The sequence below is a fragment of the Mustela nigripes genome, chromosome 2, assembly GCF_022355385.1.
Source record: "Mustela nigripes isolate SB6536 chromosome 2, MUSNIG.SB6536, whole genome shotgun sequence".
Taxonomy (NCBI): Eukaryota; Metazoa; Chordata; class Mammalia; order Carnivora; family Mustelidae; genus Mustela; species Mustela nigripes.
The window spans coordinates 205,215,313-205,232,771 of record NC_081558.1 but is presented as its reverse complement, the minus strand read 5'-3'; the positions used below and the strand labels follow the sequence as shown (position 1 = coordinate 205,232,771).

Genomic DNA, 17,459 nt, shown 5'->3' with positions numbered 1-17,459 from the left:
TGGATGGGCCATAAGATCCTTTCTGAGTAGTGATGTCCTAACACCTGCAAAGTGAAAAGTAAGCAGCTGTACAAAAAGCAAAAGGAAGCATAGAGCAGGAATAGGAAACACTATGTGCCAGCAACAGTGGTCGAAAGAGTTTGGTAAGTTCGAGAAGGTGAGAGGAGATTGGTGTGGCTGGAGTGTGGAGAAACAAGAGGACAGTAGAATGTGAGCTTGTGGAGGAAGGCAAGGCATAGACTATTCAAGGTCTTGGGATGTACATTTTTCATTGTATTCTAGGAAATTAAAAAAATTATTAATGTTTTAAATAAAAGAATGACATTAGTTCTAAAAATATTATTCTGGACTTCCAGTTTTCAGCCTGTCATATAATGAACCTGGAAGCTGCTGTTGTTGAACAATTATAAAAGATATAACATAACATGTAATGAAAATTCCAGAAAAAAGAAAGAAAGGAATAGAAGAATTATGTGAAGCAACAATGACTGAGAATTGTCCCCAAATTAAAATGATAAGACACTAAACCACAGATTGAAGAATCTCAGAGAACATATTTCAGATAAATGCCAGGATATCTACAACTTAGACATATACTCAATCTGCAAAATAAATAAATAAATAATAAAATAAAATAAATGAAAGGATAAAATCTTAAAAGGGTCCAGAGGGAAGAAAAACACTTCACCTACAGAGGAACAAGAATAAAAAATACAACAGACTTCTCTTCAGATGCTGTGCGAGCCAGAAAAGGGTAGAGTGAAATACTTAAAAGTATCGAAGAAAAAAATGCACCAACCTATAATTCTGGATATAGGAAAATTATTTTTCAAAATGAAGGAGAAATGGAGACTTGGTCATATACAAAACTGAGGGAATTTATTACCAGTAGATCTCCCTTGCAAGAAATAAATCCTTCAGAATGAAGGAAAGCTATGTAGGTCAGATATTTAGAGCTACACAAAGAAAGAGAAGGTATTAGAGAACAAATAAATAAATATCACTCTGACTGTAATGTAAGAGGCAAATTAGCAGGATAAGGAGTGGAAGCAGGTAAGTAGGTTGTGGAATTGTGGGAATGACGACAGCTTGGAAAAACTGAAATGAGGAAGCACGTACATGGTAGAAGCAGACGCAGGAGAGATCTACTTAGACTAGAGAAACTTGGCACTTGCTTATTGCTTGTAAGTGGTAAGGGAAAGGCAAGAACAAGGCTGATAAACTGATTGTTAGCTTAAGAAACCGGGTAGATAATTTTTCACTAAGATGGAAAGAACATGAGAGAAAATTTTGAGGAATGGAATCAAGAGCTCCACTGTAAATGCTAAATTTGGCTAAAAAGAAAGAAAAGTCATCGAAGGCAAGATGTCAAATAAGTATCTGAAATTAAAGACAAATATTTTCTCAGTATAAAGAATATGTGATTTATTCAGGATTCAAAAATGTTTGTTGATCATCTATTGTGTTCAAGAAACTGGCAACTTGTGATGTTGATATGAATAAGACCTAGTCTCTGACCTTGAACGAGTCTAAGTTTTACAGGATAGAGAGGGTTTAAACAAATAGATTCAATATTGTAAGTGCATTAATTAATTTGAAAATAAAATTTTATAGAGGAAAGAAAAAGGAGGGAGGGAAGAAAATGGTCTTAGGGAGCGTTTATCTTCCAGAAATGACACATAGTTCATATTATTGCCTACTGTTTACTTTAGAATTATTAGGCTATTTTATTAAGATGTGGTGATGTCCTGGATAGAATTACGAAATCTTGGAGTGAACATTATTTGCTGTGGGCCAAGATGATACACACTTGACCAAAACTGTATTTCTAAGAAAGGACAAGTGAGGAATTGAAGTGGAGTCTTTCCCTATCTCTGCATACAACCAGGATAATTAGGTTGATTTGAAAATGACTTCCAACTTTTATATTAACACAGAGAGAATTAAATGGAATGTTTAAGACATTATGCATGGAAGTGAATAAAAATATATTTTCACTTAGAATTATCTTTGAGATAGTGATTCTGGATCTAAAATAAAATAAAGAATGTACCATCATTCCCAGAAGGCACAACAGAGAAAGTTGTTCCAGAGTGGAGAAGCTTGTGCAGTTTTTGAGATTTAAGAAACAGGGTTTAGGACATTTTGAATATTTAAATAAGACTGAAATATGGGTGTTGTGGAGCAGAATAATGGACTCTAATGAAACTCTAATGAAAATAGTTCACTCTAATGAACTCTAATGAAAAAATGGAGACTGTATTAGACTTAGGGACTCTAAGGTTTCGTTAATTAATTGAAAGTGTTAATTGACTATTAGGTGAGAATGACAAAAACTCTTGATGTGATTTTCATTATTTTGTGCTATTTCATCATATCTTCAATCAATCATTTCTAACAAAAGATAGAATTTCTCATTTTTTTTCCATTTCAGGCTTTTGAGGCTATATAGAGATATTACAAATTTGAAGAAAATCTCTGTAGACATCAAGAGGAATTACAAATAATAAATTAGGATACATGCTAGTTAGGTATGTGTATCATACTCTCTTGCATTTGTCATAAAAATGTGATAAAGAGTTGGTGACACCAGGCTTCTCTCAGTTCCACGTCCTACACCTAACTTATATTTTAATTACTGATGATTAGTGATGGGATCACATTCAGCTTGATAACTGTAGCCTCAACCATGTCCCAGTTATCAAATACATTTCAATAGCAGTTCTATGAAGACCAAATCTATTTTTACTATGGACTAAAAAGAAAGATTTTAGTTATCTTTTTGAAACTCATATGCAGCATGCCTACATGCTGAGGAAGAGATTTTATAGACTACTGGGTTATCACTTCTTTTTGAACTTTGAAAGGAACAAAAGAAGTAAAGAGAATCTTGAACTAAATCATGAGGAATTTAGGTATGAAACACACAAAAAACTATTTTGGTTGGGGGTTATCAAGGTGAGAGGAGAAATCTTTTTTGGGAACAAATAAGAGTTTAAGAGATTTCATTTATCTGTAAAGACTTAAAGCTCTTAGAGGAGATAAGCAATTTATCAAATAGACTTCTCAAACTCTCAGCTCTTGATGACTCAATATCATTGGTTATTTTTACCAATAACAGGCCTTACACTAAAGGGAAGTCATCTGAGGCTTTCTTTGAGGAAGAGTACTGTATGCTGACTTGGAAAATTCCCCACATGAGACATCAAATATTTCTTTCTCTACTACCTGAAACAAAAGAGAAAAAAAGTTGAAATTCAGGAGAGAGACCTTAATGTTCCCATCTGCACCAAGGTCATGCTCTCTGTGATGTTTTTTTTAAAATGAAATACAACATTTAAAAAAATATATGTATCACAAATGTCCTCATAACTTCCTACTTCTGTGTATGCTTGCATGGGTGTATGAGATCTCCTTACTTTGACTTGAAAAGCTATAAACATTATAAAATATCTTTCCTCAGGGGAAAAAAAATGAATCAGTCTTCTAGACCCTTCAGTGGATAATACAGAGACAACAGGCATTGGTGGGAAAAGAGGATTGTGCAGAGGTGAAGTGACTTCATGGCTACTGATGTTATTCATGCCTCTGTAAGGCCATGTTCCCCAAAGGAAAGCATCCACCAAAAGGATCAACAGATTGCTGCTTGGAATATTTACCTTTCTCCAGTTATTCCCAAATCCATCATTTTTGGCCTCCTGAGTTGTAGCTTGAAAAGATATATTTCTGGTTCTGGATGGCTAGTGACCCAAGGAAATAGGTAAGAATTAAGTAAGAATTTATTAATTAATTGAGTAAGAATTAACTCACAGCTTTGGAAAACAACCCAAAATAAGGCCCAGAGATTGTTCCTTACATGGTGTCCAAGTAAGAACTATTCAAACATATTTCTTTTCTTTTTTTTTTTTTTTTTAGATTTTATTTATTTATTTGAGAGACAGAGATGACAAGTAGGCAGATAGGAGGAACAGGCTCCCTGCCGAGCAGAGAGCCAGATGCGGGGCTTGATCCCAGGACCCTGGGGTCATGACCTGAGCTGAAGGCAGAGGCTTAACCCACTGAGCCACCCAGGAGCCCCAAGCTGATACCATGTTTATCTTCTTCGTTGAATGCCACCAACAGACATGGATGATATTTTTGCTAATAAAAGAAAGTATGTCATGAGTGTTACCATGTAGGAATATCACAAACATTCCCTGAGTCTTTAGAAATCAAACTCAACTTTTACATATGAAGAGTATCAGGTTGTCAAGGTGAAACTCTTTAAAACATACTTTAAGATGCTTAACTGAAATTAACTGTCAGGACAAATACACAGAGAACACTAACACATAGTTAGATTTTCAGCTTAGTATTAAAATATGGAATAGTATGAGGTTTTCCATCTGGAAAATCCAATAAGTTTTGATATGTAGGATCTATTTCGGTACATTAAATACTTCCTCCAAGTATTGCAACATTAGGTCTCTTCTTCAAAGATGAAGACTATGCCTTCTGATGTTTTTTTCCTGTGGATGATGACTGAGGTAAACATCTCTTCGAATGGACTCCCTTTAATCAAGCATTATTGAGGGGTGGGAACAGAAGCAAAACAGGCAAAGTACAGAGGTGATTACATCATAAATTCTTGAGCCTGATAACAGAGGACAGATAGGATGGCAGATACATAGGGCATGTAAACTGGACTTATTTTATAGAAGAGTGGGAAGTCATCTTCCCAGGCAGCACAACAATGAACTAATGAGATGTTATGATGCTAACTGAATTAAAATGTGGGTAGGAGGAGAGTCTGGGCATGTACCACCAAGGTATATAAGTAATATGGTCTAGTTTCATGCAGATTTAGACAAGGTGCTCTTTGCTGCTTATCTGAAATCTTTACTTCAGATTCTACCATGACATCCAACATTTCCTCTTCTGGAAACGATGGTTCTCCATCTCTTGGGAGTCACTGCCACATTCCTGTTACTTCATCTACTACTTTATACACTGCTGGTATGAACCGTGGTGATAGTCTCTGCTTGCCCAGCCAAAACAGAACATGGCTCCTGGACAACTTCTTGAAGACATGTGGGAAACCTTCCAACTACCGACAATCCAGCTGTGGGTCCACAATCTATGACATTTCCTGCTACCCTTCTACTACATACTATGCTTCAAGGCCCTGCAGAGGAATCAGTTTTTTTCCCATTAGCTATCACTCCAGTTCCTGTCAACCACCAATGTATAACAGAGCTCAGAACTACTTGTCAAGTCGTTTCCAACCCCAGAACCACCTCTCTTATGGCTGTCAGTCACAGAACTTCATCTTTGGTGGGTATCAACTACTGAATTTTGTGTCCCGGGCCTGCCATCCTTTGAGATATCTCTCCTATGACTGTCAACCTTTTGGTTATGTGTTCAGCAGCTTCCGACCCCTGGACTATGTGTCTAATAGGTTTCAACCGGTTCACTACATATACAACAGTTTCCATCCAGCTTGCTCCTTTGGGACTTGGCAATCTCCATTTATTAGAAGATCATGCTGAATCGTCATTCTAGCATCTTGCTGGAGAGCTTTGTAAAGAAGTATCATCTTCAGGTTGATGGATCATTGTGCTTTCAGTTCAGTTACTGTTTTAACCTCTATTCTTACTTGATCAGATTCTCAGTGACTTTAATTGTTTGCTTATTTACTGGAATATTCTTGCTACCAGGCTTCTTGATTTCTATGTCATTAACACATTCTTAACAAAACAAAAAATGTTTTCATCGTTATCTCTAAATAAACTTACTTCAAATAAGTCAGAAAAAAAGTTTTTCAATTCTTCATCATCCTTCATGAAGTTAAAGCCTCTTGGTTATACTAAACAAAATATATTTTTTAAAGAGTGTCTGCAAAAAGCAAACAAGATAGATACTTTCAAGGTCCTGATTGAACATGTTATAACAGTTGAACATGAAATATGCATCTGCACTTTCTAACACTTAAACAGGGAATTATGAAGGTTCTTTAGTCAGAACAGACTGTGTTTTATCACACTAACATGGAACTTCAAAATTCCAGGAGCTTGAAATCACAATGGTTTATCATTCATACACATTATTATTTCATGTCCAAAATAATTCCCATTCTGGGATTCAGGAGTAGAGAGCCTTGACTATAGGAAGTATTGCTAGTAGGGACAGAGGAAATATAGAAAGAGAATCACCTACCAACTTGATATATGTCCTTTAACATTTGGTGGAAGTCAGCAAGTTACAACGTTCACCTTACCTAATGGTATAAATCACAAAGGGGTTACATAAATTTTAATTCTGATTAGTGGAAAGCACATTATATTTTCCTCTTGAATTAAACTTAACAAGTGCTTCCTTCACTCCCTCATGGATTCTTACATAGAGAACACTTGGAAATTATTTCTTTCTTTTATAGATGTATGTAATTAATTACTTCAGTTCCTTCATGTATTCAGTGAGAACTTGCTCTTCCTACAATATCTACCTATATCTCGTATCTACCATACTGATACTTTTAATATGTCACCGTACCACTAGATAATCAGTAATCTTCTATAAAGACAACTAAAAAAGCATATTATTTTTCCCATTTTTTACAGATAAAAAGAAGTCCAATAGGACAAACAGCTTTCCCAAAGACCCAGTTAAGTTGGATTCCAAAGACTTTTCTTTACTCTCCATATTATCTATAGTTTTTCTCATTGAGGTAATGACTAATTTAGAAGCTTTCAAGTTGTCAATAGCTTGACAACCATGACCTTCAACTCTAAAACTGTGAAGCCTACACTGTAAACAAAACTATTTCTTCTCTGTCTCAGCCACAGACCACCCTTCTCTCTAGGATGCCAACTAATTTTAATGGTACACACACTTGTGTCCTCCCTGGGAGTCTTATTTCCTATGTAGGTGATAGGAAATGTCTTCAACATATTAAATTTCTTTAAATTTTATAAATACATATATATATAATTTATATATTTTATATATATAGTATATAACATATAATATATGTGTACGTGTTTGTGTTTGATATATAACTTATACAGATTGTAACAAGTTGTCTAACCTAAAACTTCAGCCTCCTTTAGTGTTCATTCGTTACTTTCTTTCTTTTTTTCTTTCTTTATTTCTCTGTCTCATGTACTCTTACAAAATGCAATATGTTTTAGATGAGATCCAATAATAATGATAATGAAAGTAATAATATGTAATAATAATAAAAATAAAGACTGTAGGCTTGTGATAATGATAAAAGTTAACATCAACTACATACTAACCATATTTCATAAACTTTGACTAACTCATTTGATCCTCAGAGTGATCTATGGAGAAAATACTATGGTTATTAACTCCATTTTGAAGATGTGGACATTGAGTTAGAGAACCATTTGGTAGTAATTGATATTCTAAAATATTTAAAAGAATAGAATCTATGAAGTTTGAGTATTGAGCCCTTATTCTTAACAACTGTATATGCAGTCTTCTGGGAATTAGCTCATGACTACGGCACAAGAATATGAGTTAAAAAAGAGAAGTCATTATGGATCTATTGTCAAGAAAAGCATTTTTCTTAACTACATGGGGTAGAACTGTCCATTTATGTCATGAACTTTTAGAAGAGGCAAGATTATTGCAGGACATCTCTTTGCAATATCAAAGTAAATTAACAGTGAGATTTTTTTTTTTTTTTTTTTTTAGTCTAATGGGAGGACAGAATTTTGTTTAAGTTATAGCTTTAGAAAATTAGAAGGAAAGTAACATTTGATTTGCATCTACTATGTGCCAAACACTCTCTTAAGTAACTTTACATTTTTTATCTCATTCTGTCCTCACAACAGTCCTGCAAAATAGGTGCTACTGGCTCTGGATTTACATTAGAAGGTACTGAGGCACTGAGAGATAAGACTTTTCCTAGGTCACACACTAATAAATATGTGTAATAGTACTTAGTAAGAGGGTGAGTCATAACTCATGGAGGCATAGTCTTGACAGCTTCATCTCAAAATGTTTAACTTATTCACCAGTATCTCATTATATTCTTACAATGTTTTCCTTAAAATGTAAGCACAAATCAGACTCGCGTCTCTATCTTGTCACTCATTTGCGTTATCATTTTAAAAGTGCTTAATCTTCATTTACTCCTGTATCTTAAATTTTTAATTTTGCTCATTTGCCTTTCAGCTGTTGAAACAATGATCTATGAAATCAACAGGACAAATGTAGCTACAATGTCCACCACTTTAGGTTACCACTGCTGAATTTAAGAATCATTTGAACTCAACAGTTACAATTTAATTGCTATATAAGTATGGTTTGGATACATTTTGCTTTTTTAAATCATGGGATCACTGTTGCATCATTGAATAGCACTGGGGCAAGTGGAATTAGAATACAAATATATATGTGGTGGCAAAAAAAGAAGATAAAAATTCTATCATGACTTAAAAGTCTAGAAGGTGACCTCCATTATTTTCTTTAAGGGCCATTTACTGGAAAATTTAGCTTTCTTTGATCTTCCATGTTTACCCTAAAGGATTTTTAACCTTTGGAAAAAAATGGGAAGGAGTCCCATAACTCTTTTTTAATGAGTTACAAGAAATCTGCTGCCTCATTAAATAAAGGGATTTTGTTTCTTATTCTTCAGAAGGCATAGGAATTTCTCTGCATTATCTGATGGCTAGAAAGCTTATTCCTTGCATCTTAAATTTGTCCTAGATAAAGAGCCCAAACTCTACATAAAGACTAATAGAATGACCTAGACTCCTTGACATAATGTATTAGTTTCTTGTGGCTACTATAACAAAATTCCACAAACTTGGTGGTTTAACTCAACAGAAATGTGTTCTCTTGCAATTTTGGAGGCCAGAAGTCCAAAATCAGTTTCACTGAACTGAAGTCGAGAGGTCAAAAGGGCTGATGCCTTCTGGAATCTCCAGTAGAAAATTCATTCCTTGCCTCTTCTAGCTTCTCAATGTCGCCAGCATTCTTTCACTTATGTCAGCATAACTACAATCTCCTCCTCTGTCATCAGATTGACTTCTCTCTCTGATTGACTCCCTCCTTCTTATACGAATTCTCATAACTGCATCAGGCTCACCCAGAAACCTATTTCACAGGGTCCAAGGATTAGGAAGTGGGCATCTTTGTTGGGTGGGCTGGATTCTATTTAGTTCTTCATACATACATACTACTATATATATATATATATATATATATATATATATATATATATATATATACACATGTATATATACATGTGTATATATATATAAAACAAGTGGGGGAATTATTAGAAGGAAAGACCTTTTTAGCAATTCAGTGAAAATGCAGTAATCCATAAGCTTCTTCAAAGCCTTAAGAAGACAATGGCACCGAAATGACGATGGTTTTTACTTTCTGCTAAAACTTACAATTGCGATGAGCTTACTTTCTCTATTACTGATGCTGTCAGCTTTGTGTCTTGCCAAGATGCAGACTAAAATAAAAGATGATTCTGTAGAAGTATCATTTACAGAATATGGTGGGTGAATGGGCTGTGATGGTTACTTATGACAGTAATGGGTAAAGTAAGAAGTTAAAACACAAAAGCAAATGAGAGGAGTTAATCCCACATGGATGGAGCTAGAGAATATTTTGCTAAGTGAAATAAGGCAGACAGTGAAAGAAAAATACTATATGACTTACTTATATGTGGAATCTGAAAAAACAAAACAAAAGGATGGTTAAATAAACAAAAACAGACTCATAAATACAGAGAACAAACTTCTTGTTGCCAGAGGAGAAGGGCCTGGGGGGATGAGTGAAGTCAGTCCGTGAAGGGAATTAAGAGGTACAGACTTCCAGTTGTAAAATAAATAAGTCCGAGGGATGAAAAGTAAAATATAGACAATAAAATTGTGATGACCTTATATTATGATGGATAATAGCTACACTTATTCTGGTGAGTGTAGTGTAATGTACAACATTTTCAAATCACTATATTGCACACCTAGAACTAACATAACATTGTATGTCAACTACAATTTTAAAAAATGCAAAGAGTTGAGCTAACTTTACCTTTGCAAATCTCAACATTTGATTAATTAGAATATGTTGTACCAAATAAATTTAAATATGTCATAAAGTCTGATACTGTGAATATTGGTTATGCTATGTAATGTCCTACATATTCTTGTTGGATTTACACTAGTGTGAATGATATTAATTTAAAATACTATTGAATGTTAAGTTGTTTTTCCCCCTCAAATCTACCTCAAGGAAGCCTAAAAATAAGACTAGAGATACCAAAAAGAAATGCAGAAATAAAGCTCCATCAATGTCTGGACTCTTCTATATAGGACTAGGATTCAGTAACTCAGTACAAAGTTGACCATCAGCTTCATTACATATTTTATTTCTTCTTCTGCCATTTCTGCACACTTCTACACAAAATCCCAGGACACTCTATAGCCAAACAATTTGCTGAAAATATGGTTTCCTGATCCTGACCCTTTTCATTTGAGAGACACATCACAAAACAGCAAAATCTGTTTAATAAAGAGTTGCTTACAGAATAAACCCATTACCTTATAGAATAAATACTAAGGGAAGCATGGAGAAAACTCAGGTTGAGAAAAATAATTGGAGATTTGGTGTGTGTTTTAAAAATGTAGCCGAGAAGGAGAGAATAGGAAGAGAAAATCTAATTGTCTTCTATAAGGACAGTGTCTTTTAAAAACCATCCTTAGTGTGTAAACCTGGTGATTCACAGACCTGTACCTGTGGGGATAAAAATATATGTTTATAAAAAATAAAAAATTAAAAAATTAAAAAAAAATAAACCACTGTATAATTAAAAAAAAAAAAAATCCTTAGAGCTTATGTCACCTGAATAAGTTGGTGTTGTCCTCTGTCTGAACCCATCTGTGTTAATAAATGCATTCCTGTTTCCAATTCAATGTAGGCTGTAAGTTTGAATTATAGTTTATATTTTCAAGAACAAAATGTCAATTCTTCAGCTTGAATTAAAATCTTTAAAAAAATTCCACCAGCTTTCACCCTAAGGAGCAAAAAGTGTTATTTAAGAAGTACAGTACCTATAGGAACTATATGTTATTCAAATAAATTTTTAAACATAGTTATTCCCTTTTATGGGTATAGACAAAGAATAACTTCAACACAGGAATGAAATAAAGTTTATGTGGAAAAAATGCAAACCAAGAATAAATAAAACTTATGTTGAGAGAGATGTAGAAAAATGTTATACATTTGACAGGAATTGGGCTTTACAGCTGAGACAATGGAATGTGTGATCTATAATCTCAGTCAATTAAGAAGGCATAATCTTGAGAAACTGGCCTTCTTTGATACTACATATGGCAGAAACTCTTTAAGAAAGAAATCTCATAAAAGTCTTGGTTACTTAGTAACCATTGACCCACGAGTACAAGTTAGGTCACTAAATCTCACGTGGATTACCGTGAGTCTTACAAGGGTAATTCTCCAAATATGTCAGATGAGAAGTCAACACCAATACATGACCTAGCACAGTTAAGAGCATAGTACATATTTTGGGGGACCATTTCTTTCTCTTAATAGTTCAGTGCTTTACCCTCTCTTTTAAGTAACAGTATTGACACAGCCCAAGTATTTGGCTTAGTTCACAGTATAGGATTAAGTTCTGCAGTATCTTGCCTGGTCAAAAGAATGGAAAAGTACAGGTTCATTGTTTTGCTTGAATCCTTGTTAACCCTTTAATGACTATGCTGCAGAAGCCTACAGACACGTGAACTCTTGTGAACCATCGATTGGCAGTTGCGAGTTTGCTTATTAACATTAAAATCACTATTCACCAAAGGTATGGCCTACAGATAATGGGTGATGGGTGATGCTCAACATGGCGATTAGAGATACTTTGAAGAATCAAAATAAACTTATTTTTATAGGAGTGTGAAGACGTCAGAGGCTGTAGCTAAACAACTCACTAATAAGATGTTGTTACGTTGTTGTCCCAGGCAGGGAGAAGGAAGAGAGTCTGGGGAGGCTGCAGACAATGCCCAGGAAATATATAAAAAGTCTGGAAGCCATAGTATCACCATACTTCCAACGCCATTACTGAACATGCAGTCAGGCTCCATGTCTCTTCTGGGCTGTTCTGGGGAATGCAGTGATACATCCTACAGAACTCACTGTTATATCCCAGTGACTCCTTCTGTTGCGCTTTGCTCCAGTGATGTAAGTCCTACTTTTGGGCTCTGTTTACCCAGTAGCTACCAAGGAAATCTTTGGCTTCTGGGTAACTGCCAAGAAACCTATGCTGAAGCACCAAGCTGCGAATCTCCTAGCTGTGAGCTCAAGATCTGCACCACAAGTTGTGACCCGTCAAACTCCTGTGTGCCCTGCAACTCTCCAGCAGTGGGCCAAGTCTGCAGTACCTGTGAAACCACCAACATTGGACCTAACCCCAGCTGCAATCCATGCACTCAGACCAAGGGGTATGTATCTTATTACTACAAACTCAGCCAAAGTCCATCTAAAGCCTGCCAGACCTTCAGCAATAGCTTCAAGGGCTTTGGGCAACTTAACTGCTCGTCCAACCGTTTCCGTCTCCTAAACCACTGTAGAGTGGGTAGTTTGGGCTATGGAGGCTGCCAAAATCTTGCCTTCATACCCAGTGGCTTCTCACCATCATGTTATATTTCCAGAAGCTGCCAACCCCAAAACTATTTAGTGAGAAATTGCCGATATCCAAGTTATGGACCAGTGAGCTGTCAACCGCTGAGATATTTTTCTAGAAACTTCCAGTCTCTGAGCTGCATTCCAAGTACCTTTCCTCCTCTGAGGTATTTATGCAGTGGTTGTAGACCTCTGAGTTGTTATTGAATAATTTGTTGCATTTGTAGCTACTGGGTATTGTAGCAGATTCTGCCAAGTAGTCATCTTCCCTAATATTCGGCTCAATTACTTCATTTGTCTTAAGAATCTTGTTATATGAACCTCAAATACAATTCCAGGACTTATCAACCACAACCATGATCATTTACTAGCTTTTTTTTTCCTTTGTTGCTCTGTTAATATCCTTTGTGTTGAGGGCTGAACCTGAAGGTGGTATTGTTTCTGCGATTCACTACAATGGACAGACTGAAGAGATTCCACATAAAATACAAATATTGTCAGCTTTCTGATGTTGACTGTCATTGTCCCTTGTCTGCCACTGGGAATATCCCTTACCTTCTTGATGAAGAAAAGACTTTTTGGTTTGACTGATGATTCCAGCACATTCTTTCAGAATGTTTTGCTTTTTATCATTAGTCTTGTGGACTGCTTAACTAGCATGTTGCTAATGAACTAAGAGATAGCATTACCTTAAATATGCTATGTTCAGCTATTGTATCCATCCCCTACTGACTTATTATCAGGATATGCAAGCAGCAGTGCTCAACTCAAAATCAGAAGACCTTCAGCCAATCTTCTCTTCCAAAGAAGCCCCAAAGCCCTCAGTTTGCTGGCATTCAACTTTGGTTCCCAATGCCTAGGAGAGAGCCTTGGGAGTAGCATCAGCACAAGAACTGTTTGTTGAAAGAATGATAAAATAGTCTTATAGATTCTTCATGATTAGTGATGATCTATGTTTGTGGTTCTGCTATAATCCTCCCCTGCTGAATTATTGCTTTCTGACTCTAGAAAAGCTTCTGGTTCATAGTTAATAAACAAATTTCGATTGGGAAATAATGTTTTGCATTATGCTTTATTTCATATTCACTGAAGTTTTATCCATGTTCTGGGCAATATGCATAACATTGTGGAAACACTAGTTTCCTGTCATTTAGTTTAATAGCCTAGTTAAAAATATGAAAAGATAGAATATGAATTCCTGGGATTTTATTTATTTTGTTTTGTTCTATTTTTAACACTTGAGTGGCATTTCTCTCAGAGTGTCTGTGATTGGTATGTCTGTAGAAAACCAGGAAAAAACATAAATAAATCAATCTAGTGCAAATTATATAAAGCATTAAATATATTTCCCTGAACAATATGTGTATTTATTGGTTTTGTAGATAAAGTTTGGGGTTTCAAATAGATTTAATATTGAACGCTGAGAGAATTGGTTTAACCTCTAAAAAGTTCTCCAAAAAGTGAAAATAAAATCATCCATCTCAGTGGTTCAAACGTAACATTTATCTTAAGAATTTTTGTAAATAAAAAGCAAATCACGTTTGCAGTCAAATAAAGTGGGCTGTGGAGATGAGTGTTAACCAGAGATTGGATGAATGGAAGAAGGTCATCAGTATTAGAAATCCAGAATTAAAACTCTTGAAGTATACAAAAGGGGTACCATTTTATGTATTCAGTAGTCCTACTATATATAAGAAAGGCTTATGGAAGGAATATGAATAGTTCATTTCTGCTTGAACATGTCTGTGCACAATCAAGTCACTCCTTGGTGAGTTCATTCCATTTTCAGAGAGTACTATTTGTTGAAAATTTCTTCTTTATACTGACACAAATTGAATTGTTCTTAGCAACTATCCATTGACTGAATAGGACCAGTTTAATTCCTTTAACCCTGAACAGGTGTTCAGGTATTTGAAAATAATTACTGTGTGTCCCAGATGAGTATTCAGCTGTCCAAACTAAACATGCAGCCTTTCTCTTTGCAAACTTTAATAGAAAACTTATTCTTTGAAGCATCAAATGAGATTCTTTGGGGGATATCAAGATTTATAGATCCTATTCTCAAGAACTATCCAGAGGAGTAATATACTGAAACAAACAATAATTCAACCATTTTGAGTACAATATAAAATGAATCAGAGGGAGGACTCTAACAGGAGAAGTAGAGAATACCTTGTGGAAGAAACATCATCAGAGTGATGCCTGAATGTGAACGGACTGGGGGATGTGTATGCAATGAGGGAACAGGAGGGTGGGGGTAAGAGATACATTTAAAAAGATGCATAGATTAGTTTGACCCAAGGGAAGGATACATAAACTCATCAGTGGGGGAAAAATTGGGAGGAAATATAAGACATTGGGTTAAATAAAAACAGTTATAAAATAAAAGATTTTTAAATGTGGCTACATCTGATCAAAAGCTCCTGATAACAGAAGACACTACACAGAAATTAAAAATAAAGCAAAAGTGTGTGTGTGGGAGGTGGTAAAAGGGAGCCTGAGAACTTTCTGTACTTTCCACTCAAATCTTCTGTAAACCTAACGTCTAACAAATAGTCCTAATGAAAGATCAGCACACCTGGAACTATGATGTTATGTGTCAGTTATAACCAAGTAATAATAATTTAAAAAAAAAAAAAACAGGCGAACAAAAAAATGACCAAAAAATGCATGATTGAGACAAAATAGATATAGAAGACCCCATAAAATTACTGTTTAGAATATTTAAGAACACAAATAAAGAAAGAAAAACACAGTGACTTAACATCAAAGAAACAATATGAGAAATTAGGGGCACCTGGGTGGCTCAGTCAGTTAAGCGTCTGCCTTCGGCTCAGGTCATGATCTCAGGGTGCTGGGACGGGTCCCCATGCGGGCTCCCTGCTCAGTGCGGAGTCTGCTTCCTTTCCTTCTCTCACTGCTCCTACCTCATGCTGGCTCTCCCTCTCTCAAATAAATAAACAAAATCTTTAAAACAATATGAGCAATTACTCATAAAATAAATATAAATCATCAATAAACACACCGAAGAATGTTCCACCCAGTAGTAATTGGTAATTATAAATGCAGAACATGGGGCGCCTGGGTGGCTCAGTGGGTTAAAGCCTCTGCCTTCAGCTTGGATCATGATCCCAGGATCCTGGGATTGAGCCTCGCATCTGGCTCGCAGCAGGGAGCCTGCTTCCTCCTCTCTCTCTGCCTGCCTCTCTGCCTACTTGTGATCTCTGTCAAATAAATAAATAAAATCCTTTAAATAAATAAATAAATGCAGAACATTATTTTTCATCATCCATTTGTCAAGCATTTTAGTAATTTATGTCAACTTAAAAACATATGCTTATACACTGAAGGTGGTAGTCGAATTTGATAGAGCTGCTACCTACATGAATATTTAAAATACACACATTGTATGATCAGATACTTTCCCTTCTTAATGTCTCCCCTACAGAAACATTCTTTCAAGTCTTACAATATTTATTTCAGCATGGCCTGAATACTGAAAAATTAGAAGCAATGGAAAATTCCATCAAACGGAGATTTTCAAATAAAATGTAATGAATTATGCTAATAAATATGTCATGAGAATTAAAAACAGTGGATCCATATTACATAAAAACATGTAGGTCCATATGAATTCTATGATGAAAGACATTACAAAATAAAAAAAGATTATAAAATATGATAAATAAGATGTGACATTTTATATAATCTCGCATGTATCAATGAACATTTCTCAAAACTGTTTATCCTCTACCCATCTATTTATCTATCTGGATAGAATAAAAAATTCTAGAAAAACACAACCTGGGGCACCTGGGTGGCTCAGCCAGGTAAGCTTCAACTTTTGGCTCAGGTCATGATCTCAGGGTCCTGTGATCAAGCCCCACATTGGGATACCTGCTCAGTGGGAAGCCTGCTTCTCCCTCTCCTTCTGCCTGACACTCCCCCTCCTTGTGCTCTCTATCTCTGTCAAATAAATAAAATCTTAAAAAAAAAAAAAAAGGAAAAGAAAAACACAAACTAAGTTATGTTAGCTTTGGGAGAGTTTTAGAAATGGTAGTTGGTGATTTTTAAAGTAATTTTTAGACTTAAGAGTCCTGCTTTGATTCCCTAAATAATTAAAAAAAGTGGTTCCATTCTATGACTTTGTAGAGTATATAATCAACAACATCTCCTATGCTACTGTTAATAAAAATATTAAATAGCAAAGTAAAGTAGGCATCAGTCCTCTATAGCATATTACCTTCTAGAACATCATAGAATGTAAAGATTCATATATGTCTATTCGATTTCATTTAGGCATAAACTATGCTCAATAATTAACCCACTATGTCCATAGCTCCAATGGCAGCTAATTTGTAGAATCCAACTGAGGTCTTTTTGAATTTGCACTTAAAAATAGACAAATGAATTACTTCTTTCCCCATACATTTTACTGAACAGCTGACTAACACTTTCTACTTCCCAAATAAAAGAACATCTATTTTTTTGTTAAAAAAACTACTTGTAGATTTAAAATATTATTTTCTGCAGTTATAAAAAATTTACAAATACAAATATAAGCGTTCAAGTGTTTTTTATGCTTATCTCTCTCACACACAGCAGAGAAAGGAATACAATGATTTGTATGTACATTTACTATTCTAAATGCTGCAAGTCATACAAAATTCTACTCTGTAATCTGTTTAACACTCAGTGGACTTAATGGATAATTGAAGTCTCTGGCTTAATTTATATACTTAAATGTGTTTGTTTAGATGACTAACAATTTACTTTGTAACCAAGTTTTAAAGAGTTGATAATGC

General features: G+C 35.1%; 2 protein-coding genes across 2 annotated transcripts; both read left to right on the top strand.

The window, feature by feature from the left end:
• The first annotated feature begins 5,222 nt into the window (after positions 1–5,222).
• Positions 5,223–5,528, top strand: LOC132010296 (keratin-associated protein 25-1). Its single transcript, XM_059388194.1, has one exon. The coding sequence runs from the start codon at positions 5,223–5,225 to the stop codon at positions 5,526–5,528; it is 306 nt and encodes a 101-aa protein (XP_059244177.1).
• Positions 5,529–12,099: 6,571 nt separating this feature from the next.
• Positions 12,100–12,861, top strand: LOC132010295 (keratin-associated protein 24-1). The gene has a single exon (XM_059388193.1). It carries the CDS (start codon positions 12,100–12,102, stop codon positions 12,859–12,861), a length of 762 nt encoding a protein of 253 aa, XP_059244176.1.
• The last annotated feature ends 4,598 nt before the right edge of the window (positions 12,862–17,459 follow it).

Excerpts from the sequence above, each read along its gene's own strand:
- LOC132010296 (XM_059388194.1), top strand. The coding sequence starts at position 5,223 with ATGTATAACAGAGCTCAGAACTACTTGTCAAGTCGTTTCCAACCCCAG.
- LOC132010295 (XM_059388193.1), top strand. The coding sequence starts at position 12,100 with ATGCAGTCAGGCTCCATGTCTCTTCTGGGCTGTTCTGGGGAATGCAGT.